The sequence below is a fragment of the Panicum hallii genome, chromosome 6 (genome assembly GCF_002211085.1).
Source record: "Panicum hallii strain FIL2 chromosome 6, PHallii_v3.1, whole genome shotgun sequence".
Taxonomy (NCBI): Eukaryota; Viridiplantae; Streptophyta; class Magnoliopsida; order Poales; family Poaceae; genus Panicum; species Panicum hallii.
In genome coordinates, this window is record NC_038047.1 from 44,628,882 (window position 1) to 44,653,766 (window position 24,885).

The window sequence follows — 24,885 nt, forward strand, 5'->3', positions numbered from 1 at the left end:
CGCACAACTTCCAACAGCGAACACATAACCTGTGAGCGACCTTCGCCTATCCAAATCACCCGCAAAATCTGAATCCACATAGCCAACAAGTCCCTTTTCAGTTCTGCCAAACTTTAAACAATAATCTGCCGTCCCTCTGAGATACCTGAAAATCCACTGAACTGCCCTCCAGCGTTCTTTACCAGGATTAGATATATATCTGCTAACCAAACTCATATCATATGATAAATCTGGACGAGAGCAAACCATTGCATACATTAAAGAACCAACAGCACTGGAATAAGAAACCTTTGACATGTACTCAATATCCTGAGTTGTACTAGCACACTGCTTAGCTGATAATTTAAAATACGGTGCAATAGGAGTACTAACAGGCTTTGCATCATGCAACGGTGAAGAACTTTATCAATGTAACCATGCTGACTAAGAAACAATAAACCAGCTTTTCGATCTCTAGTAATTTTCATACCTAGAATTTTCTTAGCAGCTCCAAGATCCTTTGTATCAAACTCACTACTCAACAATTTCTTCAATGTAGTGATCTCTTTCCTGCTCTTGGCAGCAATCAGCATATCATCAACATATAACAGCAAGTATATAGGTGAACCATCCACAACCTTGATGTAAACACAGCTATCATATTTAGACCTTTTAAAACCATGTGACAACATAAATGAGTCAAACCTTTTATACCACTGACGAGGGGATTGCTTCAAATCATACAAGGACCTTTTCAGCTTGCAAGCATAATTCTCCTTGCCAGGCACTATGAACCCTTCAGGTTGGTCCATGTATATCTCCTCGTCAAGCTCACCATGCAAAAATGCAGTCTTCACATCTAACTGCTCAAGCTGAAGATCATGTGAAGCAACAATACTGAAGAATGTGCGGATTGAACTATGCTTAACAACAGGAGAAAACACCTCATTGTAATCAACACCAGGAATCTGACTGTATCCTTTAGCTACTAACCTAGACTTAAATCTTGGAGGCTCACTAGGAGACAAACCCTCCTTTCTCTTGTAAATCCATTTGCAGCGAACGGTCTTCTTACCCTTTGGCAAAGGCACAACCTCCCATGTACAATTCTTCTCGAGAGATTGCATCTCCTCCTGCATAGCTGAAATCCACTTCACACGATCATCGCAATCAATAGCTTCAGTATATGTTGCCGGCTCATGAGTAGTCTCCACCTGTTCAGCACAACTCAAGGCATAATGAATATTACATTCTTCAATAAGACGGGGTTTAGGTCCACAACCCCTCTTTGTTCTGCGATGAGCAATAGGCAGATCCTCCACTGGCTGCAAAATAGGAGGTAAGTGCTGAACATCATCATCACGAGCCGAATTATCATCATCCTCATTTTTCTGATCATCCAAAGGCTCCATCTGCACGCCTTCCTCATCATCCACATGCTCCACCTGCACGCTGATATGCTGCGGTTCTTTTTCAGAAATATCTAGAACATGATGTGAGGGTAAGCTGTCAGTAAACATCGTAAATTCATTAAAGACAACACTCCTACTCATGAAAGTCTTTCCTGTTTCGGGATTCCACAACTTATATCCTTTAACTCCCGAACCATAACCAAGAAAAAAGATATTTAATAGCTCTAGGCTCTAGTTTCCCATTATCAACATGAGCATAAGCAGTGCAGCCAAAAACTTTCAACTGTGAATAATCAGCAGGCGTGCCAGACCATACCTCAACAGGAGTTTTCTTATTAAGTGGGATAGAAGGCGATCTGTTTATCAAGTAACATGCGGTGTTAGCAGCTTCAGCCCAAAAACGCTTGCTCATACGCGCGTTGGACAACATGCATCGAGCCTTCGAGATGATGGTTCTGTTCATATGCTCAGCCACATCGTTTTGCTGTGGAGTGTACGGTATGGTGTGATGCCTGACAATGCCTTCCTTCCTGCAATAATTATTGAAAACATATGAACAGAACTCTCCACCATTATCAGTACGAAGAACTTTTACCTTGTTCTCAGTTTGCCTTTCTATCATAACTTTCCAATCTTTAAAAGCAGCAAAGGTATCATCTTTAGTTTTCAGAAAGTAAGGCCATACTTTTCTAGAGTAATATCAATAATGGTAAGCATGTAACGAGCACCACCAAGAGAAGGCTTACGAGAAGGACCCCATAAGTCAGCATGTACATAATCAAGAGTACCTTTGGTGGTATGAACAGATGTATTGAATTTCACTCTTTTATGCTTCCCAAAAATACAATGCTCGCAGAATTTCCTGCTACTTCAAGTACAGCCATCCAGCAAGTTTCTCTTCATCAATTCTGCCATACCAAGTTCACTCATATGTCCAAGACGCATATGCCAAAGGTTAGTCTTACTAGGTTCATTATTAGTAACAACAGCAGCGGAAACAGAATCAGGTAAAGTATTTCCTCTAAGGACATATAACTTAGCAGAATTCATATCGCCTATCAAGCAAATAAGAGAACCTTTTGATACCTTTAATACCCCATTAGAACCGGAGTACTTGAAACCTTCTGCATTAAGTGTGCTGATTGAGATAAGATTTCTGGTCATCTCTGGTATGTACCTCATATTTTTCAGTGTGCGTGTCATGCCATCATGAGCCTTGATCTGAACAGAGCCGATGCCCACAATCTCACATGGGTTATCATCTCCCATACGCACTACATCTCCCTTCTGCATAGGTTTATAAGAGCTAAACCAATCTCTGTTAGTGCAGATATGAAATGAACACGCGGAATCAAGTATCCATTCATTATGACCAGAAACATAACCAGCAAGAACAGCCAAACAGTCTCCTGAATCATAGTTCACAGCACCGGAGACAACAGTGGCCTTACCATCGGAATTCTTCCTTGCCTCCTTGTTCTTAAGCTTGAAACAATGCTCAATAAAGTGAGTTTTCTTCTTACAGCACTTACAAAACTTCTTGGGCGTTTTGGACTTTGAGCGGCCTCTGCTTTCTTGACTCTTGTGACGATCGTAGCTTTCATTGGAGCATCTCTGCTCGGGTCTGCCTCTCACATGCAATGCATCGTCCTTGGAAGACGACCCATCTGAGTGAACCATGCCTTTCATCTTCTCCCTGGATTGGAGTGCCTCGTAAACATCAAAACGGTTACTTCATCACGGCTTAAAAGTATGGTGTCACGAAAACCAGCAAACGAACTGGGCAGAGAGCATAACAGTAATAGGCCTAAATCCTCATCATCATACTCCACCTCCATCGACAATAGGTCGGCAACGATCTCCTTGAAAACATATATGTGGTTCAACACCGAACCACCCTCCTCCTTAGCAACAGGGACATTATCTGCATGTCGAAAGATCTTACCAGTAAGATGCATATGAAGATGAAGCTGTTCACGCTTAAGATGGCCCAAGCCTCCGGCGACGGGCCTTCACTGCGCTCCGTCACAAGTCGGCCTTTTATGTGCAACTGAATTTGGAACACAACTCAACAGGATGGTAAGTTATCCACGAACAGTCCTACCACTAAGCTGAGCGCCCGTTCTCGCAAACATGTGTTTTGTATACTTGAAAGTAAGGAATTTTTTTCTATGTTGGCATTCAACAATGCATGATGATACTGATACTGACATAAGTTGCGGGGCACAAATCAATCACCAACAGACACCTACCTTCTCACATCTCCTTTTCTAAAGAAATAAAAATAAAACAGTTTTTGGAAAAGAAGAAAAAGGGAAACATCTCACCTCTGCATCGTGCCAGAAAAAAAAAATCAGATTTGCTAGCCCCGGACGTCCGATGGATTGCAATATTGAAAACAAAACATAGAAAACATCTTAAACATCTGAACAAAACATCGTATTTTGAGAAAAAAAATTCTCTGAAATATAGAAAATGTAAGGTTGCAATATTGAAAAAAATATGAAAGAAATAGTTTAATGTAAACATCGTATTCTGAGGAAAAAATTTCCGCCGCAACATCGAACGCATATTTCATGCAACATTCTCCAAGCATTAAAAGATATCTACTGCAACACCATAAGGTACCCCTTGCAACGTTCTAAAATCTCTACTGCAACATCATGATATACTTATTGCAGCATCGCCACTTGGTGCTCCCCTGCTGCAGCCTTATTTGCTCCTCCTTTGCAATCTCCTGGAGCTGTCCGCCATAGCCGCCGCCCAGAGCTCCTCCGACGGCCTACGCGGCTCCCCCCTAGCAGGGGAGCGGCAACCGGGCCGGGGAAGGCGCGGGGGGAGCGGAGGCTCGGGCCCCACCGCGTGCGCCCCGCCTGCTGCCCGTCGCCCGAAACTGCTCGCCATAGCCGCCGTCTGGAGCTCCTCTAGCAGCCGGCGCGGGGGAAGCCACGGGGGAGCGACGGCCGGTACGGCTCACCCTCGCCGCAGGGGAGCGCGGCTGGGGCAGCGTGCCGCGCCCCAGCGCTCGAGCCTGCACGGCGGCCGGTGCGGCGCGCCACTGCGCGGGGGAGCGGCGGCCGGAGCGGCTCCTCGCGGCTCTCCAGCCTGCACTGGAGAGAGGAGAGAGATTACGCATCGGAAGTCGGTTTGAACGGTGATCAGAACATCCGACGGATAAGGACGTCCTATCCCTATCCCTAGCATTACAGAAAAAAGTTCCAGCTACGTGTTCGCAAAATCTTCTGCATGGTTGTCGGTGGCAAAGAAGCTCGTTCCCCTGTACCGGAAGAAACTCACGACCACGGAAAAAGGCCATTATTTAACGGGCCACATCCTAACGCTTTTCCAGCCCATCTCAACCTATTTACGGAGGCCCCTCTTTGAACCGCACACGTCTCAATTTGCAAGCTCAGGCCCGGCCCAAGCAGCACGCTTCACGACCGGTACGACCGCCACCACGCCTCTCCCTCTCAACAACCGTTTCTCTCTCTCCGCAAGCCGCCCGAACCAGATTTGCCAGAACGCGAGCTCCTCCTACCCTCTCTCCCTCGCGCTCCGAAACCCTAGCCGCACGCAAGCTCTCCGCTCCCCTCGCCTCGCCTCGCGGCACCCGTCGCGCGGGACGAGCCGGGCGCCATGGCCGCGGAGAACTACTGGAGGTACGCCGACGCGCGGCAGCAGCAGCAGGCGATGGTGGCCGCCGCCGCCGCCGCGGCGGGGATGGCCCCCGCGGCGACGGTCACCGCGGCCCAGACTATTGGGGGCGCGGCGGCGGGCATGAACCCGCAGGCTGCCGCCGCCGCCATGGCGCAGCAGGCCGCCGCGCCGCCGCTGAAGCGCGCGCGCCCCGACTTCGGAGGTTCGTGCCCTCCATCTATCTGTTTTATTCGACGGCCCCCTGGTACCCCTTCGATGTCCGTGTCGCCCGTGCCCTGTGGAATTTAGTGGGTGGATTTTAGGTTGCTCTTAGTTATTAGGTGCGAATTTTTTAATTCCAGCTTCTAGATCTGGAGATGTCTTACCTTTAGATCATACTTTTAGGTTGCTCTTAGTTCTAAAATATGACAACCTAGGTTCTATTCAGTAAATTGAGATTTGTTTGCCTAAAAGTTTTAATCTTTTAACCTAATCCCTGTTGGGAGGGCAGTCTGTATGACAAGATCGGTTCTTTGCTGTATGTATCGAGATTTGAATCAATGTTTGACTAAAAGATTAATTTTTGAAGCTAAAACCTGTTGGGATTGTTGATTGAGGAAAATTATGTACTGATACTGCCTAGGTATTTGCTGATTTGACTCATGGTGGAAAGGATGATTCCCGTTTTGTTCTCTTTTTATTGCTCAATTCGCGCTTGGTCAAAGGCCTTATTATGGTTTAAATAAAAAGCTGTCGCAAAAAAGTGAATCCAAGATGGGGCATTAATAGTTTTATAGTATTTATTATTTTTGTTGTAATTCGGTCCATGTGCTAGGACTGTCTTATGTAGCGAAATCCTGAACTTTCCAGAAATTTCTTTATATTGATTACACAAGATGGTTTGAAGTGAAGGAAATTCCGTATATGGCACTGAATAAAAATTCGATTCCTCATACGGCACTACAAAATTTTATCTTCCTTATTTGACACCAGGATTTAACTTTCATTCCTTTCTTGACACTTCAGTTATATCTACTAGAAACTTCCATCAAATTCGCTTTCAATATGTCTGATATTTAGTATGTGGACCAAAGTACTCCTGATATATGGCAAATCTCTATTTTTTCATTGAATAATTATTTAACTAAAGTTGTTGAAATCGGCAAACACAATGTGCAGCTTTATGTTGTCCTTTGAATAATTCACAGAAAATTATTCAATTTCGCTGTTGCATGTTCTATATATTTCATCATATATAACAAGAACTTTTGTACTAGATATGATGAGGGGTAAAAATATCTTTTCGGTGAGATATACCAACTAAACTAACGTGTCAAGAAAGGAACAAAAAATATATCCTGATGTCAAATAAGGAGCATAAGTGTCAAGAAAGGAATGAAAAATAAATCTCAGTGTCAAATAAGGTAGGAAAAAAAATTAGTGTCATATAGGGAACCAGATTTTTAACTGATGCCATATAGGGAATTTTCTCGAAGTTGAAATTCCCTATATGCCATATAGTGAGGCTTACGTGCAATCTTTTGAATTCGTTTTTGGTTTCGCAGATGTGTCTGGAGGACAAGACATGACAGGGTATTATCCACGTGAAACTGACAGGGCAGGTTACCATTCACTTAGAGAGAATGAAGCGATCGGAGCTTCTTATGATCGTTACTTGCGCAATGGGGTACAAACAGAGTTTTTCATATTGTATGCCTAGCATTTTTTCCCAGCATAGAGTTATTAACTTGCTCTTTATCTGTGTGACAACTTTGTAGATGCCCTCTGTTGGTGCCAATGACACTAGTAGGGCTGCTGGGATGAGTGCTGGGATTGCTGCTGGGATGGGTGCTGGTATGGCTGCTGGAATGGGTGCTGGTATGGCTGGCTATGGTGTTGATGACCGCCGTATGATGGGTGTTGTCGGTATGGACAACAGAGGGATGGGCTATGGTGGCAGGCCTGAGCCTCCTCTTCCTCCGGACGCATCAAGCACTTTGTATATTGAGGGCTTACCTGCAAACTGCACACGCCGGGAGGTTTCACGTATCCTTCTTCAAGATGTTATTATCTTTCTAAATAAGTTTCGCTAGCTTTGAACATTCCAATGGCTGGCTGTTGCTATCTAGCGTGTGATGTTTCAGTTTACTAATATTGAATATCATATGCATGATGCATCTTATTGAGTTTTTATTCCACTAAAAGAAAGGACAGATGAAGGGTTGGACTATTCTGCGCCTTGAGTTACTTCAATTACTCAAATAGCAATAACTGCTCAGATAGATATTGAGAACCCATGTAAATAGCAAAAATGTATTGTTGTTAGGTTTATGATGGTCCTGTTTTCCTTCTCTTTGTACTGTTGATGTTCTCTAATTTATATTTGTTTATATGCTCCAATTGCCGGTTTGATTCAAAATACCAATTGATGATACTTGTATATGTGACCACTCTCTTGATGTGTTTTTGTTCCTTAACCGTTTGCTTCTGCAGATATATTTCGCCCATTTGTAGGTTTTCGTGAAGTGCGACTTGTTAACAAAGAGTCCAGACATGTAAGTTACTGTGCCTTTTGACCCTTTTAGAATTATTATTCTTTGAATGATGGATGATGCCTTATGTTCTAACTTTTATGCAGCCTGGTGGAGACCCACATGTGTTGTGTTTTGTTGATTTTGACAACCCTGCTCAAGCTACAATTGCGCTTGAAGCATTGCAAGGTGATAATACTTATATTTGTGGATATGGAGCATGTATCAGGGTTGATTACTTGACTAACTTTTGTGACATGCAATTTCCCACGTGTGTTCTTGTTAAATTCTGTTGTTCATGTCTGCATTCGCTTCTAGTTTGTCGTGAAGCTTGTTTTGAAATTGGTAATTATGCCCGTCCATCCTTCATATGTCTAACTTTATGCCAATTCTGAATTAGTTCATACATTAGTTATAGCAGCCTGCTGACAGTTAGGTGGGGGTAAACAGCGGTAAACCCATACAACACCATTCAGCATTTCCTAACAAGCTAATATGCTTGTAGTCATAACCAGAGTACCAAGACGTAGCATTGCTCGACAACTTGTTTGGTAGTACTATCGCTACCAATCTAATACAAGTTTTTAACATTTTACCAGTTTTTTTTTTCGAACACTCACATTTTGCATCCTCATCTGCATGGGACCATTGTTTGAAGGCACAACATTAACTCTTCCTGTTCTTGTTAAGGTCCGATCTCTTGTTCACGCGACGACCTGAGCAATATAAACCATCGCGATTCGTTTTGCAGGTTATAAGTTTGACGAACACGATCGTGACTCAGCCCATTTGCGGCTGCAATTCTCACGCTTTCCTGGTCCGAGGTCAGCTGGCGGGCCTCGCGGTAGGCGTTAAGACGTGCGGGCCTCGTGGTTGCCGAACCTATCGTTTATACGAACGACCAATCTGCCGCGGCGTAACGCTTCGATATGCGCTGAAATCCTCTGTGGCTTTCCTGTAGGGTTTGGCAGCTCATTTCGTGAATGCGCGAAAGGTGTCATGCAATAAGTGATATTCGTCTTTTCCTTAGACTGCCATAGCGTGTGTTAGTGATGGAACTTTAAGTTATTTGACATACTGTATCTGCTGCCTTAGTTATTATGATTTACTGTAACTTCGTTACCTTGCTATCAGAGACAAGAGTTGTTATCCTGTGAATCTGTTCTTGAAACTAGATGTCTGTTGTTAGCCTTGTTTAGTAATATTGTCCCTGTTGGTGTTTCTTGCCCCTGTATACCAAAAATTGTCTAGGTCAGTATAGGACCATTTTTCTGTCCTCCCCCCTATAAATGTGAGGTACCTGCTTGGCTGCTTTGCCGTCACGCAGTTAAGGACTAAAGGAGGGCAGGGGCTACTTTGCTGTTTCTTACTTTCTTTTGAAGAACCGAAGGCTCCTCTAGAATTTTGATTAAATGACTAATCACTAAACAGTGAACATAGTGAACGTTTTATTTTCAGTCGTCATCTATAATAGATCTTGGGACTTAAAATGGCTTTAAATATGGAAGTATTCCTTTTTCCCCTTTCAGATTTGATGTGATCATATTTTTTCTTGTTCATTCTTGGTAGTGTCAGCTATTTTTGTGTTCTAGATCTTTAGGGGTTGGCAAGACAAATAATTTGTGGAAGACGAGGGTTATCTTCCTGAACTGCATAACATGTAGACCTGTGGTGCCTTGGACTTTGGTGAGGCATATGGCATTGTTGGCTTAATGAACCAATCTTCCATGCTGCAATACTAGTACAATCCCACCTTCACAATAAGCTATTAAAACTGACCCTGCTCAGTTCAGTCATGCATACACTCTTGTAGTGCAGATAGTGTCTTTAAGCTTCAAAGAGGTTTTCTTTAAACCTTGTAACTTCTGGTTTATATCACATCTTTCGCCTTGTCTACTCTTGTTTCCTTTCAGCTGACATACTCAAATAATGGCATTGTATGTTCATGTCCAGATTTTTCATGATTACAAGCTTTTGGCAGTTAATCTCTTGCCACTAATTGGTAATTTTTATTGAGATGTTGCATCCTGAATGATGGTATTGTGATTTATTGTGTATTTTATTTGTTACTTAACAACCGTAGATTACATCCTTGGAGGAAGCAGTTTGTCATAGGTAACAAATCTAGGTCCTTTGAGCATCTGTGCTGACTTTTGTTTCTTGAGAGTTTGTAGAGGACTGCATTTCTTTCATGCCGATGTGCACCTCAACATTTAGGTGGACTGCATGTACCTTGTTTTTGTACTGTGAATATTAGCCATGCCTCTTGTGCTTGTGTGAAGTTTGTTTGCCGCCTCTTATATGTGGTTGTGCAATGTTTGTTGAGACTTGTTGAACTTCAAATTATGTTTTGGTATGCTTGTTCCTTCCCTGATAATTTTGTTAGTGTTGTTTACAGCTTACGTGACAGGTATTCAAACTTCAAATTGTATTCTATTCCTCTGCAAATTGTCTACAAAGCTGCTATGTTGTTGGATGATTTTAGTATCTTTGCTCGTTGCACTCCACGGCTACGTTTGCTATCACCCCTTTTGGCCGATAATTTTTTATGTTTGCCAAGATTTAACCTGACACTGATTATGTCGTCTTTGTGACAGCTTTTCGATCCGAAAAACGTTGCCGCGATTTGTTTCCACAACGTATCTGCATCAGTCGTGTGTTTGTTTTCACAATCGTTCGTGCCGTCCGTGATTGTTTCGTACGTTGGCTAGGAGAACGTTTCCGCATCACGCGTGTTTATTGGCACGTCTAGTCGTACCGTCTGCAACTCTGTAGTGAACGTTTCTGCGTCAGCTGTGTGTTGCTTGTGCTTTTGTACGACACCCACTGTATTTGTGAACGGCTGTATACTGGCTTTGACTTTGATCCTGATCTTCCTTTCTCTGACGCCCCTCTAGACATGGGCCGGAATATACTACTTCGACGAAAAAGCCTGCTCTGATCATCATCCTAATAGTACCAGTACCGATATGAAGCAAAGGGCTACATCCCATCAATTTTGTCAAGCAATCAAAGTTTTATTTCTTCAAGAATACCTGAAACATACGACGTGAGCCATATTGCGATCTATCACCAAAACGCAACGGGGGAAAAAAACTCTAAAAAATGCAACGAGAAGGATCTGCAGTGTTTCCGTGCTGGTACCACAATGGCATGAAGAATCTGCATATAAGGACATCTTTTGAACATGATAATGGATTTTCATCATGTCCATTATGGAATCATTGATAATGTACAAAAACAAATTAGTGTAGAAAGAGAACAAAAGGGATCCAAACACAAACAAATTATTCTACATGGATAACAAACATGCTCACTGCGAACAAAATTTTCTTATAGGCAAACAAATTAACCTACAAAACACAAAAAGTAATTTAACATCCCAAATAAATTAGTCTATAAATGGATAAAATGGCTTCAGGCGCGAACAACGTATCTAGACCATACACAAATTATTTTTACAAGCAAGTGTATCAAAGTGAATAAATCAGTTTTGATCGCCATTAGCAATTAATAAGTCTACAATGCGAACAGATTAGTATGCACCGAGTACGAAAAGTTCTCATTCCAGAAATATATTTGACATGGTGGAAAATCCAATCAAGTATATATATTTTCTACATACAATTACAAGAACAAATATGAATGATATAAACAAGAAAAAAGAAGAAGTAGAAACTAGTTAAAGAAAGAAAGAAAAATGAAGATAGGAATACGAAAGGAAAATGAGTAAAATAAGAAAGAAAAAAGTTGCTATACTCCCTCCGTGTAGCTTTTACATGACGCCCTGGCGAACGAAGCGTTTTCGGCAAAGGATGTCGTAGTTCTCTTCCACCCGTTATTTTTTCCTTTTTTCCCTTCCGCAATGGCATGAAATGCTTTGTGGTTCGGGATGAGTTAATGAAACGCTCGCACGCCGTGCCGCTTTAATTGACCTCCACCTTCCTAGCTCGCATGCCGCGCCTCTTTAATCGATCTCCACCTTCCTTGGCTAGCTTGCCTTCTTGCTCAACTCGCCTTCCACTCCCGCCGCTCCCATGGAGCTCGCCATGCCGGACTCGCAGCAGCCGGAGGAGGTTGTCACGCCGGAGTTGCAGGAGCTCGTCGCGCCGGATTCGCAGGAGCCAGAGGAGGTCGTCACGCCGGAGTTGCAGGAGCTCACGCTGGACTTGGAGATGGAGGTGGTGCCTGACTTGTAGATGGCGCCGGACTCCATCATGCCGGAATTGCCGGAGCTTGCGCTGGACTCGGAGACGATGGTGCCAGATTCCTTGCCGCCGGGCTCTTTTTTATGTGCTCTCTGTCATCTCGTCCATGAGATCCGCCAAGCATGGAATCGTGCGCACTCATGGAGATGGCCATGCTCTCGCTGCGGTCTCGTCCACGCGGAATACAGACTCAGCGCCATGATTTACGGCCTTGACGAGTTCAATTGCGAGCTTCTCATTCCCGACCTCGACAATGTCATGATGCATGGCAATACTGTCATGTTACCTGCACACATGCTCAAGATGCTCGATAAGAAGCACGAGCGTGAGCTAGCTGCCAGGAAGGACCACACCAAAGCACTAGTAAGATAAATAGCTTTAGTTATAATTGTTACAACCATGCTCGTCTACTTATTAAGCTAACTAGCATAATTCTAATTGTTTGCTGCAGCAAGAGTGGCCTCGGCTTCATCTAGCAAAGATGGATCATAAGGGATAGAAGTTGGCAACCGATCTTCTCTTTCTAATGTTTCCTTTTGCATGTGAGGAATTTTGAACTTATTGCATCCTTTCACCTTCATAGTTTCCATCAAAACACTTTGTAATGTTAGAAACATTCGGTTTGCTTTGTGTACCGAATACTCTACGAACGCCTACAAAACAAGTGTGCAACAAATGAATTAATGAGCAAATTTGTTGTTAAAAAAATGAAACAATGAAACATGTGTGAACAATTTAATCAAATTACCTCTTGCACTGCTGGAACTACAGCTTGTATTGTTCTTACATTCTTCTTGTATTGAATTGCTTGAATAGCTCAAAAAAAACCCAAGTCAAGAATGTTGAAATCCGGAGAATTGGGTGGTTGACAAATTAGGCGAATATCGAATCATTTTTACTTAGTAGCATCACAAAAAACTAGATCATCCAATTTCAAATGGGAAGGTGCATTATCTTATTGAATGTATATTGGTTTGCCCATATCTTCTCTTGGCCATTTGGTTCGAATGGCAGGCAACACTTTGTTGATCATGAAATCTCTAATCACGTCTCTTGTGATCGAAGTTATGGGCTTCATAACCATGTCTCCACGGACACGGCCGGTTTTCTAATTACCTCTAATAGTCGGTTCATAAGTAACAAGTGGAAAGCCAATCCGACCATAAAAAATACAGTTTCTATCTCTAAACCTTGGCTGAGCACAAACACACAAGAATATGAGTCTAGGTATGTAATTCTTGTTCTTACAAGTCCGATGGGGATCATCTTTTTCGAGTAGCAAATAATATTTTTTTTCAGATTTTTGAGAGAGGTATAACTATTTTTCATCTATGAACACAAATTTTTAAGTCAAATAAATCCATAAACCTTGGATCAGCAAGCAAATCCCTCTTAATCGTGTCAACACACCACTTTAATCTAGAGTTCTTGTTAGCTTTAGTGAGGTATGGTTTGATGCTACTAGAGTGGCGCCTAAGCAAATCTTATCTCAAATACTTTTGAATCTTCCACTTGCTCATGTTAAGTTTGGCACACACATCCTCTATAGTCATTCTTTTTTTAGAGGAATATTGCGCAATGCTTCCAAATCAACAGGGATTACCTTACGGCCAACTCTACCCTTCTTTAGACTACAAACCACAACCGGAACAGAGTTTGCAAGTTGCGTTTTACCTCGCTTCCATAAACGCTGAACTGCCCATATGTGAACGTCAAATTGATCAGCAATAATTTTAGTATCTTTCTTGCCTAGCCTCCCAATTTTGCTTCTAACCAACAAAGCCAGATATTTATTTCTTCTTCCTTCGGTCAGGTTCTTCAACTTGTTCCTCAACGGGAGCGTCCACAGCATGTTCTACTTGTAAAAAAAATATACTCAATCCAACAATACAAGATGTGTGAAGTACTAAAAGCAAGGAAGCACTCAATCTTACCAGCAAGATTTTGTACGTAATCAAAATCAACCGTGCCAAACTCATGTAGTGGCAAGTTTAAATCAAATCCTATCAAAAGGAACAATGGAGTATGAATACGACCGAACATTAGTAATGGCACAACAAACAGGAAAGAAATGGCACGTTACCGTTGCCATTTTTCACCGGCAAATCGTCTTCGTCGAGCTCGTCGTCCACCTGCAAATCGTTGACGTCGAGCTCGTCGGCATCCTCCACCTGCTGGAAGTCATCGTCGAGCTCATCGGCATCCTCCATCCGCTGGCTGTCTTCATCTTCAACCGGAAGCTCGTTTAGATCAAATGGAATGGCCAGTGTGTGACGCTGGCTGTTTGTAGTTTGCACCGGTAGTAGAAGCTGCACGGGGGCTTTAAGTAGGAACCCAAGCGTCACAGGCCTGGTAAAAAAGAAACGCGGCCAGCTAGCGCGTGTGGCAAAAAAAAAAAATGCGGCCAGCGTGCGCGCCTAACAAAATTTCGCGGCCAGCCTGCACGTGAGAAAAAAAAAAGAGCGGCTCACTACCGCGAGGGACGCATGCAAGCGCGGCACAAAAAAACCGAGCGCCAACGTGGTGGTAAACTACCACGACCGGGAAAACTTGGGCGCCAACGCGCCATGCAAAATTGGGAACGCAACAAAAAAAATGCGCGCGCAGTCTCGGCTGCCTCGGGAGACGCCGTAATAACCAATCATGCCGAATTCTTTTCGTGTCCATGATACACCCGCAGCCCGGACAAATAGGGAAAACTACACCCTAATTAATCACTTCTTGGTATGTCCTAAACATCGTGTAAAAGCTATACAGAGAGAGTATGAGCTATATAGAGAGAGTATGTGCAGGCTTTATGCTTTAGGTCTGGTCCAACTAGGCGCGCAAGCAAACGAGCCCGAGCCAGATTTGAAGGGATCCAATCCAATACAGCCTAGGGTTTGCGGGGCCATATATATCCAGGGTTTTCCTCTCCGCTCTTCGGTCCAAGGCAACTGCCGCCGCAACCTAGTATTGTAGATCTAATCTTGGCTAGTTTTTGGGAAAGGTCAGGTTTAGATGGAGGTAGAGATCGCTGCCGCGGCTACTCCGGTGCTGAAGAGGCTCTCCCGGTCCGTGGAGGAGGTGGCGGGCGACGGCGGCGAGATGATCGGTGCCAGCAATACTAAGCATGCCAAGGTTGCGGTGGGCGATGGAGGGACGGGCAGCGGCGCCATCATCGGCCTCTCAAAGACCGGGGGGGGGGGGGGGGGGTGGGCAATAGCGGCGATACCATCATCGAGCTCCCGAAGGCCAAGCCGGCGGTGATCCCGAATAGGGTGAAAAAAAGTTTCCTGGTGTGCAAGAAGGCCAAATATATATTTGAGAACAGCCCTACTAGGCACATTATTATGAACATTCCAAGTGAAGCCTTAGCTGCTTCCGTCCAGAGGATGATCGACTTGGAAAAGAGCGTCCTCAAGCGGTTCGAGATGAAGGGATACGCGGTGTATGAGAGGGGGCGTGGAGGTTACCGAGGACCACCCCGTCTATTTGTCCGATGTGTTGCTTGATGGTTGATGGGTTTTTAGGTTGTCTTTAATTACGAGAAACCTTATGCGTATTTGTGTGTTTGACATCCAGTTCCTAAGGGTAGTAGTATCGTGTCAGCTTGCTACTATGGTGTTGTCCGTTCAGAGATCATGAACCTGATGTTATAATCTCCTATCTTGTCAGTGGAGACTCATATTTTCGTTCTGATGCCATGAAACCAGATGTTTGTGTTTCGCGATTAGGGTGATAAATTGTTTTATGGAAGTACTGTGCTGCAATTGTGGTTGGAATTAGTGTGTTCAGATTTAGAATCTGAAATGGTTGCTTTTACAGTCCTCGCCGTAAGATGTTGAACAGCTGGTATGTGTAGCAGTGATCTGTTCATTATACAGCTCCACAACTTTTCCAAACAAAACTTTACCAGGAATTCAAAGACGAGAAAGAAAACAGGTAGAGCACAGGTCCTGGTTTCCTAGCATTGGATGCTGCAGGCCACTAATCCTAGACTCTTGAAAATCTGGGAAATACCTAAATCGACTAGGTTCAACGTTCTCTAGCACCAATAGTCAACTGAATAAATAACTAAATTTACCCCCTCCATTCCCTTCCACTGTTCCAGTGACAGAAAGCAGCACACGCAAGAGGTATAGTCGTATAGAGGGTCCATAAAATTGACAACGTGCCTTCAAAGTTAAACAAGAAACCTCAGCGTCAAATCCATATATAAAATATAGTTGAGCAAATACAATATGAAATGGCAACAAAAATGATTTGTACAGCTCCAAGAAAAGCTGACCTACTTCTCTCGGCGGTCTTGGAGTGGCTGACCTTAAGCTGACCGGCTTCGCTCTGCAAACAAGATGGCTTTGGCTACAAAAGGCTGACCACGACCGTGCTTGGTCAGCATTACCCATTCAAGTTGATCCCCTGGTACAGGCATTCTTCCACGCCTCAATTTCAGTGATTGTAGGTGATGGCAAAAGAACCTTATTTTGGACCGACAACTGGATTGATGGCATAAGTGTCAGTAGCATGGCACCAACTTTGATCAATGCAGTTTCAAAGAGGGTGATCAAAACACAAACGGTGCATCATGGGCTTCTCAATGCCACCTGATCACTAAGATAACTGGTGGTCTGTCTGTGCCGGCAATAACTGAATATCTGCAGGTTTGGGACAAGGTTTCAGAAGTGATTTTGAGGGAGGAAATAACAGGTCGTTTTATCTGGAAGTGGACACCAACCGGGGAGTATACGGCAAGGTCAGCCTATAGAATGCTTCATGCAGGCTCGACTTCTTTCCCTGGCAGCTCCTTAATTTGGAAAATATGGGCTCCGATGAGGGTGAAGATCTTCTTGTGGCTGGCTTTCAGAAGAAGACATTGGACGGCCGACAGACGGATCAGGCACAACCTGGAAGCCAGTGAAACGTGCCTGCTGTGTGACCAAGAACCTGAAACCATTGATCACACCCTCTGTTCGTGCTCATACATTAAGCAGGTCTGGTGGGAGATATTCAGATCGTTGAGGATCAGTTGGCCAGCAACACCTGATCAAGGTTCTACGAGAAAACGCTGGATCCAACTTAGAAGGCAGTGCCCGGACAGCAAGAAAAAAGGTTTTGACTCTCTCTTCGCATTTGTCTCTTGGCAAGTTTGGAAGGAAAAGAACGCTAGGCTGTTCGACTCCGCCCTTACTAACCCGACTTTCCAGAGGTGGAGCTACGTTGTAGCTTCCAGGTGAAAAAAAAAATCCACAATCACTTGCAATTTTAGATTTTCACCATATTTGCTTCAGTATTATACAGATCCTATGAAGTGCCGCACCTCTCTCTCTCTCTCTCTCTACCCTTGCTCCCATCCCTCCCCTGGCTCTCACTCCGCCCGAGCTGCTTGCCAGGAGATTGTGCGCACTTCAAATAATCTCAAAACACGAATCCCAAACTCAAACCGGGCAAACCTGTAGCGCCACGTCGCCCGTTAACCCGCGAACCGTCGGATCCAGCCAGCTCACAAGACGTACCGTCCGATGCGGACTGATTCATTTGCAAACACGCTCGCCGAGGACCTTATATCCCCTTCCCCTGCCTTCCACTCTCCGCCTGCCGCGCCGCCCGCCGGCCTCCGTCTGCCCAGCCGCCAGCGTCGTTCCCCCTCGCCTCCCTTCGCCAGCGACCTCGTCCTGGGCCGCCTCCACGTCGAGCCGCTGCGCATCGTCGGCGTGGCTACCGCGTATGGCAAAGAGCGCGAGGAGGATACTAAAGTCGGTGGATTCGGCCATTGCCGCGACCTGACGGGCTCAAAACGCAGCGCTTGGTTGCACTGCTGCAGCAGGATTTGCCACCGCCGCCAGTTCCAAGCGAGCACCTCTCCCCATCCACGGCCTTAAGGAAGAAGGTCCCTCCATCTAATCTGAAGTTCTGAACTACCATCGCCGATTTAGCTGCACAGCCACCAGGATATATTAGCGAGGTAACATTATAAGCTTTCCCTTGATTCAATTTAGGACCATCTGGACTGACTTTTGTTTGATGAATTTTTCGATTTTGGCAGGCATGCAGTTCTGAGGTTGCAACTTTATTCAATAGTTCAATGCTTTTTGTATAATCTAACTAGAGTAAGATAATTGTGCAACCAGAATCTACCTTGTGTAACTCCGCTTGAATGCAAAACACAATCACTTAGAAGATAGGCACAGAAACATGTAAATTCTGAATAGGCATTCAGTTTTTCCCCTTAATAATTAGACAACATTTTACATCTCTGTTAGTTATAGTAAATAAGCATACCTTCGGATGGTTCTTATACAAGGTAATCATAATTCAGGATACAAAATAAACCCTCATGCTGTTATCCTTTATCTTACAGAAAAGAATCAGTTTCAGCATATCAATATCATGCGTCGTAATAGGCAATTTATTTTACTACCTTCAATTTTTTGTGGCGTCTTATCAAATTAGTATAAATCAGAACATCCAATAGATTACTTGCACAAGTCGCATCATGATTTATGACAAGGACCTGTTCAAACTATCTCTGAACTTTCCGTATTGCTTTCCGTATATGCTAGGTTCTGAATAAGTCAGCTAATTTCTCTTTTTTTTTTCTGAGTGCCACCGAGCGAGGTGCTATCCTCTGCAGAGATGTACAGATTTTAGTGATAGATGCTAATATTTGGTAGCCTTGCAAATGTCATTTCATGCACCTCCTATCCATATATGAATCAGCATTTATAAAGTGTAGCGATGAAAAATAAAATAAGCCTTTCTGAGGTACAACTGAGAAATGAACTTGGCATACTTCTTCCAATCTATGTATATATGTTTTATATAGTGCAAATGAAACAAAATGAAGTGTTTACATGTTCAGAAATGAAATGTTCTATCTGCTTGTACTCTAAAATTTAAGAATCCAAGTTGTGAATTACACTTTCTTTTATTCAATAATTCTGAATCAGTTGACTTGGGGGTTACATTTTCTTTCATGCAATAATCCTGAATCAATTGAGTTCTTATCTGAAAATGATGTACCAACAATTCCAGAAACTGAGAAGACAATGCTTGCATTGTATTTCTGAAACTGGCAACGTTTAAGGACAGAGCTGCCTCTGAAATTTACTTTTCATATGCCCTTTCTGAAATGATGAAATTTTGAATGACTTGGTGACTACAGTCCTAAACCATTTATTTATATTGTGAAATCCATTTCTGTTGATGCATCTATCAACATTATTATTTAATCTCTCATATGTTATTTCACTATATATACACATTAACTGAACATCCAGTAACTTTGTAAAAAAAAAGAACTGCATATTCACTACTATTACAAATCACTTGCATAGCTGTTGCTACCCTTCAATGCTCAGGGCCTATATTTGGAGAATGTGAACTGATAGATTATTTTTTATATTTTGCAGATCCCAAATATCAGAAATCAACAAGTCGACCAGCCACAAGCAGAGAAACGGGAAAATAAAGGTAAGAGCTCATTTCCTTTTTAATACTTGACCTAATGCTACTTACATTACTTACCTGCTTTGCTTTCCTCCAGAAGGGAAAGGCTTACTGAAACTAGCACTAGCAGTGCGTTTTGCAATCACAAGGGCGATAGTAAAAAATCCCCAAGTCTTGCTACTTGATTGTATATCCCGTGTTGTTTCCTTGAGAAATCTATTGCTAAATCAATGTTTTAGCCTTACCAATCTAGAGCTTCCATCAGCAAAACATCTGGAAGAAACTGATGATAATATTACACGTTCACGTAACAAGCTGCAAGACTAGCCGATTGTCAATGGCAAGCAGAACATCCTTGCAACCTGCATGATCTCATTTCAGGGGCTACATGCCACGCGTTGGTTCTAGTGGAAGCGATGTATAGCTTCTCCGCCTTGCGCGCCCTCCGTCGTCTTGGTTCATTAAGGAATTATAAATTGTCAGCCCATCTTATTAGTTGAGCTGCACACCAGATGAGTGCGTCCGCTGGAAACTGGAAAGGGCCTGCACGATCCAGCCGTCGTCACGATCTCGACGTCTATGAAGTGATCGTTGTTGTTTCTAATCCTAATCGGCCGTCTCTTTCACCACCAACCACTCAAAAAAAAAACTCTCCATTTCCAGTTTGCACGCCGCCATCACCATGTCCCTCTCCGCCACCATCGCGTCGACGTCCCTCTCCTGTGCCACCATTTTGTGCAGGTTATATACTTGCTTGCCTGTTTTGTTGGACCTATTACTGAAGTTCCTCATAATGTTCTAGATATTGGGAGGTCGACTATGACGAATGCTGAGAAAAATGTTGAATTTGGGAGATAATGAGTTGTCTTTCTTGGATCTCTGGTAGTCTTTCAGGAAAAAGATGTGTGTTGTCTGATATGCATACATACAGTCTGCATTTGTGTCTTGAAATTGAAGTACATTTCCCACCTGCCTGCCATATGTGTATGGACTATGGACAGTAGAATTGTGCATAGAAGTTCATACCTATATTCTCATATACACTGCCTGCAGAAACCTTTACCTTCGTTCCACACTGCATCTAAGTTTTCATCTTTTGTTTTCTGCAACATAGGTGCCAATTCCTGCTGGCCAAGTTTATGCCATAAACGATGCACTGTCAGCCGAGGGTGCTGCAGAGGACTACGAAACTCGTATGAGACAGTTGACCAACATGGCAACATACATCAAGGTAACCATGTAAAGTATGCACATATAAGTACTACTGGTTGTGGCACCATATGAGACAGTAAGTACTACTGGTTGTGGCACCATATGAGACAGTTGCATAAAGGAGAAGCGAAACGTGCTTAGGACTAATCTAAAAGACTTGCAAATTACTGATGTCAACACTTCAACAAGCAAGAAGGCAACCCAAGTCCAAACAACATGTGCAATGTGTAACAGTAACACCTGCTGCTAGTGTGCTAAATCATAATTCATACACGCACATTATGCTTATTAAATATTGGAAGAAAGACAATGCAATAAAAACAAGTAGCAAGGGAATAGGCAGCCAAATATACCTTGGGACAATAACTTCAGCGCACCTCTCAGCTCAGAGGAGTGCATCAACACATGCTCGGAAAGACCCAACAAGACGACCTGAAACCCTCCAGTAATTCCCCTTCAGGGTAGACAACATCAGATCTACGGAAAGATCCATCAACTGAAGAATACTCACTCCATAAACCTTCCCCATTCAAGTATATGCAGTCGTTTCGAATCCCTGGATGATCAGGTCCAAGCCAGCCCACAAAATAAGGGGTCGCAAAAAACAGGGCGCACCCACCAAGGCACTAATCCTCACCCACTTAGCCTCCCCAGACTTCCACTGAAAAACATGGTACACATCTGGATTAAATTCCATGGTGACAACCGGTATCAGCAAACCACGGCACTCTGCAAGTTTCAAGCACAACTCTGTTCCAACAGGAAGATGCAGAGTCCGTGCATCCAGTCTTGTCTAAGTTGAGTAGTATCGTGTCAGCTTGCTACTATGGTGTAATCTGTTCTGTTCTGAGATCATCAACATGATATCATGCTATAAAACCTCGTATCTTGCATTCTTTGCGGCTGGTGACTCGTATTTTCATTCTGACATAATCATGATATTTTCGTATCTTGCATGTAATATGTACTAAAGAGATAATCTTTCACTAACAACTGAGTAAGGCTATTATTAGTTTGAAGAGGTGCATTACTGAAACTACTGCTGTCCTGCAAGTAGGATGTTATGGTGAACGTCTTCACAGTATCTCTTGTCAGATCCAGTCATCATCAGAAATAAAATCTTTCACACCATCATTCCAAGCTCAGTATCATCAGTAGCCCAACGCGAGACCACCAAGAATAAGCAACTCGTCTCGGCCCAGCTTAGCTGCCTAGATGGGCCGCGTTTTCCTAAAAAAAACAAAGTTGGCCCGCGTCCGAGCTGCTTTTCTCTTGGGCGACAGCACCAGAGGATTGCGTCCACGTGGAAAGGCCAATAGGAAGCCGGCCCGCACGATCCGGCCGTCCATCATGATTTCGACGACTACGAAGTGGCGACCCTTTCCTAATCGGCCGTCTCTTTCACCACCAACCCCCCCGAAGCCCCTCTCCATTTCCAGTTTCCACGCCGCCGGCACCATGTCCCTCTCCGCCATCGCCTCCGCCGCCGCCGCGTCGACGTCCCTCTCCTCCGTCAATCCCCGCCGATCCTCGCCAGCGTCCAGGGTCCCTGTGCCACTCCGTCTATCCCTTCCCTGGAGACCCTTGTCGTCGTCATCATCGTCCCACTCTCTCCTTAGGCCGGTCTCCGCCATGGCCTCCCCCCGCACCGCCGCCGGCGAGGCGGCGTCAAGGAAGAAGCTCATCATCTTCGACGCCGAGGAGGACCTCGCGTCGTCTCTGGCCAAGCGCACGGCGGAGCTATCGGCGAGGTTCGCGGCGGAGAGGGGGGCCTTCACCGTCGTGCTCTCCGGCGGCTCCCTCGTCAAGGCCCTCAGGTTCTTGGACCCCGATCGCAAATTCCTTGGCTATCGTTGGGTTTCGGTTCGTGGGGGGTTGTCTTGAGTCTCGACCTTTGGGTTTCACAGGAAACTGACGGAGCCGCCGTACCTGGAGGCGGTGGATTGGAGCAAATGGCATGTGTTCTGGGTGGATGAGAGGGTGGTTCCCAAGGACCAGGCGGATAGCAACTACAAGCTCACCTCCGATGAGTTCCTTTCCAAGGTAATCACTTGTACAGTCAAATTCAGAATCTGTTTCGATGGTGAAAGGTGGAAGTTTGGAGTTTCTGAAAGGATGTCATGATTGTTTTTGGGTGATGGAGAATGGTGTTGTGGAAATTTTGTGCAGATAATGTACTTGCTTGCCTGTTTTGTTGGACCTATTAGTGAAGTTCCTCATAATGTTCTAGATATTGGGAGATTGACTATGACGAATACTGAGCAAAATGTTTAATGTGGGAGATACTCATACTGAGTTGTCTGTCTGGGATTTCTGATGATCTTTCAGGAAAAAAGATGTGTAATGTGTGCCTAATACACATATGTGTGTGTAGTCTGCATCTGTGTCTTGAAATTTAAGTACATTTCCCACCTGCCATATGTGTATGGACTACGGACAGTAGAATTGTGTGTAGAATTCATATCTATATTCTCATATATACTGCCTGCAGAAACCTTTACCTTTGTTCTACACTGCATCTAAGTTTTCATCTTTTGTTTTGTACAACATAGGTGCCGATTCCAGCTGGCCAAGTTTATGCCATAAACGATGCGCTGTCAGCCGAGGGTGCTGCAGAGGACTACGAAACTCGTTTAAGGCAACTTGTCAAGGATGGTGTGATTGGAATGTCACCAGTAACAGGTTTCCCCAAGTTCGATCTTATGCTTATGGGGATGGGGCCTGATGGCCATGTCGCCTCGCTCTTCCCAGGCCACCCTGTTGTCCATGAAAACCAGAAATGGGTCACCTTTGTCAAGGATTCTCCAAAGCCGCCACCAGAGAGAATAACGTTCACTCTCCCCGTGATCAATTCGTCGGCATGTATCGCCCTTGTGGTCACCGGTGCTGGCAAAGCCGGTGCTGTTCATAAGGCGCTTTCAGAAGAGCAGAACACATCAGATTTGCTGCCTGTCGAGATGGTTTCGCTTCAGGATGGAGAGCTCACTTGGTTCACTGACAAGCCGGCGGTGTCGATGTTGTCGAGCCTTTGAAGCCGTGGTTGCATAAGTTTGCTTGAAAGTTGAAACTCTCGTCTCGAGTCCTTCATAAAAGACCTTGATGGGTATCCACTAGGTTCGGCAGGAAATTGTGAGTTCCGTTTGTATTATAGCGTGCCAGAGAAATGTGTCTTGGGGTTCCAATATCTACCAAATATTTTATATCATCAATTATGGTGGTTCTTTTTCTTCAGCGATTATGATATAAGTGCTTGTAAATGTTACTTAGGACGTGATGTTTGCTTTCTGTTCATCTAAGATACAGCTGATCTGTGTTTGCACGTCGTTTGGTGGCTCGAACGGCAAGCTGCGTATGTGATGTGAAAGTGAAACTTTGCCGTCCTGAAATCTGAATCTTATGGAATTACATACAGCATTGCCAAACCAGCGAGCGAGATGCTGAAGACTTATTGATGGGTTGGGTGCCATGATACCTGAGACAGGGTCAGGCACTCAGGCAGTCGGACTCACTGGCTCAGACGCCGCGCAGGCGCAGCCTCTGCAGCGCAGCTCTGAGCCTCTGACCATGCCAAAGTTCATGAGCAACACATGACGGCGAGTAAACTGCCCCGGCGCCGGGAGCGCCTGGCAGGGTAAAGAGGAACAATCTGGAGCCCCCAAGTTCATGTGACCCGGCACGAGCGGTCACATGAACACGCGGGGCCAGAACATGGCCGGATCGAGCCTCGCCCGAAGCCGCCACGTCCCACCCCCACCCCCGCATCCGCATGAATGGTGCCGCAGGCATGGCCATTGGCCCTCCACCGCCGAGCGTTTTGCCTTTCGCTAGCTCATATAAAATTCCCGTCCGGTCTCGGCCCCGGGGAGCACGGTGTCCCCGCCGCCGCCCGCGCCGGGATCTCCGCCGCTCCTGCCCGGCGCGCTCTGGATTTGTATCGTGCCCTGGTGTCGCCGGAGCCCGACGAAGCCTCCGAGGCAAACGGGCAACGAGACGGTGGTCCACCGGAGAGACGCAAAAGATGGCGTAGCGACGGTGACCTATCGAGCCCTTTTCTTTTTTTGACCGTGCTCTGTGCTCGAAACGGGCAGGCGTGGCGACTGCCAGCCGTGCCAAATCGTGCCGCCGAGCAGCACCGCAACGGGCACGGAACCAGGGCGGGATGGTGTCGCCCTGTCACGGCACGATTCAGTTCTACGGATCTTTCTTAAATGTGCGTGCCGTGCGTTACGCTTGCGGTTTGACCTGGCCGCGTCGGCTTTCGACCAACCGCCCGGGAACGGAACGGCTGGTCGGCGGAAACCTCCGGTCGTGTCGTTGAAATGCCTTTTTTTCCTGCGACGATGACGTAGTGTGGTGTGGATGTGCGCGCGTCAGTTGACCACTGGTAACTCTGACTTTGACAGTGCGCCCACTCTGCATCAAAATGTAAACGTCTCGCACGCAGTAAATAACCTCGTAATCGCACATGACATCGACGGA

At 44.9% G+C, this 24,885-nt stretch overlaps 3 protein-coding genes and 1 long non-coding RNA gene across 6 annotated transcripts; 3 read left to right on the forward strand and 1 right to left on the reverse strand.

Annotated features, from left to right (window-relative positions):
• Window positions 1-4,867: 4,867 nt before the first annotated feature.
• On the forward strand, window positions 4,868-8,756 carry LOC112897480 (RNA-binding protein 1-like). Its single transcript, XM_025965780.1, has 6 exons — window positions 4,868-5,250; window positions 6,593-6,714; window positions 6,806-7,073; window positions 7,521-7,582; window positions 7,666-7,747; window positions 8,310-8,756. The coding sequence occupies exons 1-6, from the start codon at window positions 5,028-5,030 to the stop codon at window positions 8,411-8,413; spliced, it is 861 nt and encodes a 286-aa protein (XP_025821565.1). The 5' UTR covers window positions 4,868-5,027; the 3' UTR covers window positions 8,414-8,756.
• Window positions 8,757-11,581: 2,825 nt separating this feature from the next.
• On the forward strand, window positions 11,582-12,342 carry LOC112896358. The gene is made up of 2 exons (XM_025964300.1): window positions 11,582-12,129; window positions 12,218-12,342. Exons 1-2 carry the CDS (start codon window positions 11,758-11,760, stop codon window positions 12,263-12,265), a joined length of 420 nt encoding a protein of 139 aa, XP_025820085.1. The 5' UTR covers window positions 11,582-11,757; the 3' UTR covers window positions 12,266-12,342.
• Window positions 12,343-17,352: 5,010 nt separating this feature from the next.
• Window positions 17,353-23,715, forward strand: LOC112897615 (probable 6-phosphogluconolactonase 3, chloroplastic). Of its 3 annotated transcripts, XM_025965962.1 has the most exons (7): window positions 17,353-17,710; window positions 17,792-17,806; window positions 19,158-19,218; window positions 20,309-20,425; window positions 21,420-22,223; window positions 22,314-22,449; window positions 22,959-23,715. In XM_025965962.1, the coding sequence occupies exons 5-7, from the start codon at window positions 21,622-21,624 to the stop codon at window positions 23,436-23,438; spliced, it is 1,218 nt and encodes a 405-aa protein (XP_025821747.1). In that variant the 5' UTR covers window positions 17,353-17,710; window positions 17,792-17,806; window positions 19,158-19,218; window positions 20,309-20,425; window positions 21,420-21,621; the 3' UTR covers window positions 23,439-23,715. The 3 variants fall into 3 exon arrangements, with proteins under 3 accessions (XP_025821747.1, XP_025821745.1, XP_025821746.1); XM_025965960.1 differs by lacking the exon at window positions 17,792-17,806; XM_025965961.1 differs by lacking the exon at window positions 17,792-17,806 and having other exon boundaries at window positions 21,464-22,223.
• On the reverse strand, window positions 20,048-21,409 carry LOC112897616. The gene is made up of 2 exons (XR_003229690.1): window positions 20,258-21,409; window positions 20,048-20,167 (listed from the first exon to the last, which is right to left on the reverse strand). It is a non-coding gene; the product is annotated as an uncharacterized LOC112897616 (long non-coding RNA).
• Window positions 23,716-24,885: the final 1,170 nt, after the last annotated feature.

Excerpts from the sequence above, each read along its gene's own strand:
- LOC112897480 (XM_025965780.1), top strand. The coding sequence starts at position 5,028 with ATGGCCGCGGAGAACTACTGGAGGTACGCCGACGCGCGGCAGCAGCAG. Across the intron at positions 5,251-6,592 it reads CGCGCGCCCCGACTTCGGAG|ATGTGTCTGGAGGACAAGAC; the intron begins GTTCGTGCCCTC and ends TTGGTTTCGCAG. Across the intron at positions 7,583-7,665 it reads TTAACAAAGAGTCCAGACAT|CCTGGTGGAGACCCACATGT; the intron begins GTAAGTTACTGT and ends ACTTTTATGCAG.
- LOC112896358 (XM_025964300.1), top strand. The coding sequence starts at position 11,758 with ATGGCGCCGGACTCCATCATGCCGGAATTGCCGGAGCTTGCGCTGGAC. Across the intron at positions 12,130-12,217 it reads AGGACCACACCAAAGCACTA|CAAGAGTGGCCTCGGCTTCA; the intron begins GTAAGATAAATA and ends TGTTTGCTGCAG.
- LOC112897615 (XM_025965962.1), top strand. The coding sequence starts at position 21,622 with ATGGGCCGCGTTTTCCTAAAAAAAACAAAGTTGGCCCGCGTCCGAGCT. Across the intron at positions 22,224-22,313 it reads TCCCTCGTCAAGGCCCTCAG|GAAACTGACGGAGCCGCCGT; the intron begins GTTCTTGGACCC and ends TGGGTTTCACAG. Across the intron at positions 22,450-22,958 it reads CCGATGAGTTCCTTTCCAAG|GTGCCGATTCCAGCTGGCCA; the intron begins GTAATCACTTGT and ends TGTACAACATAG.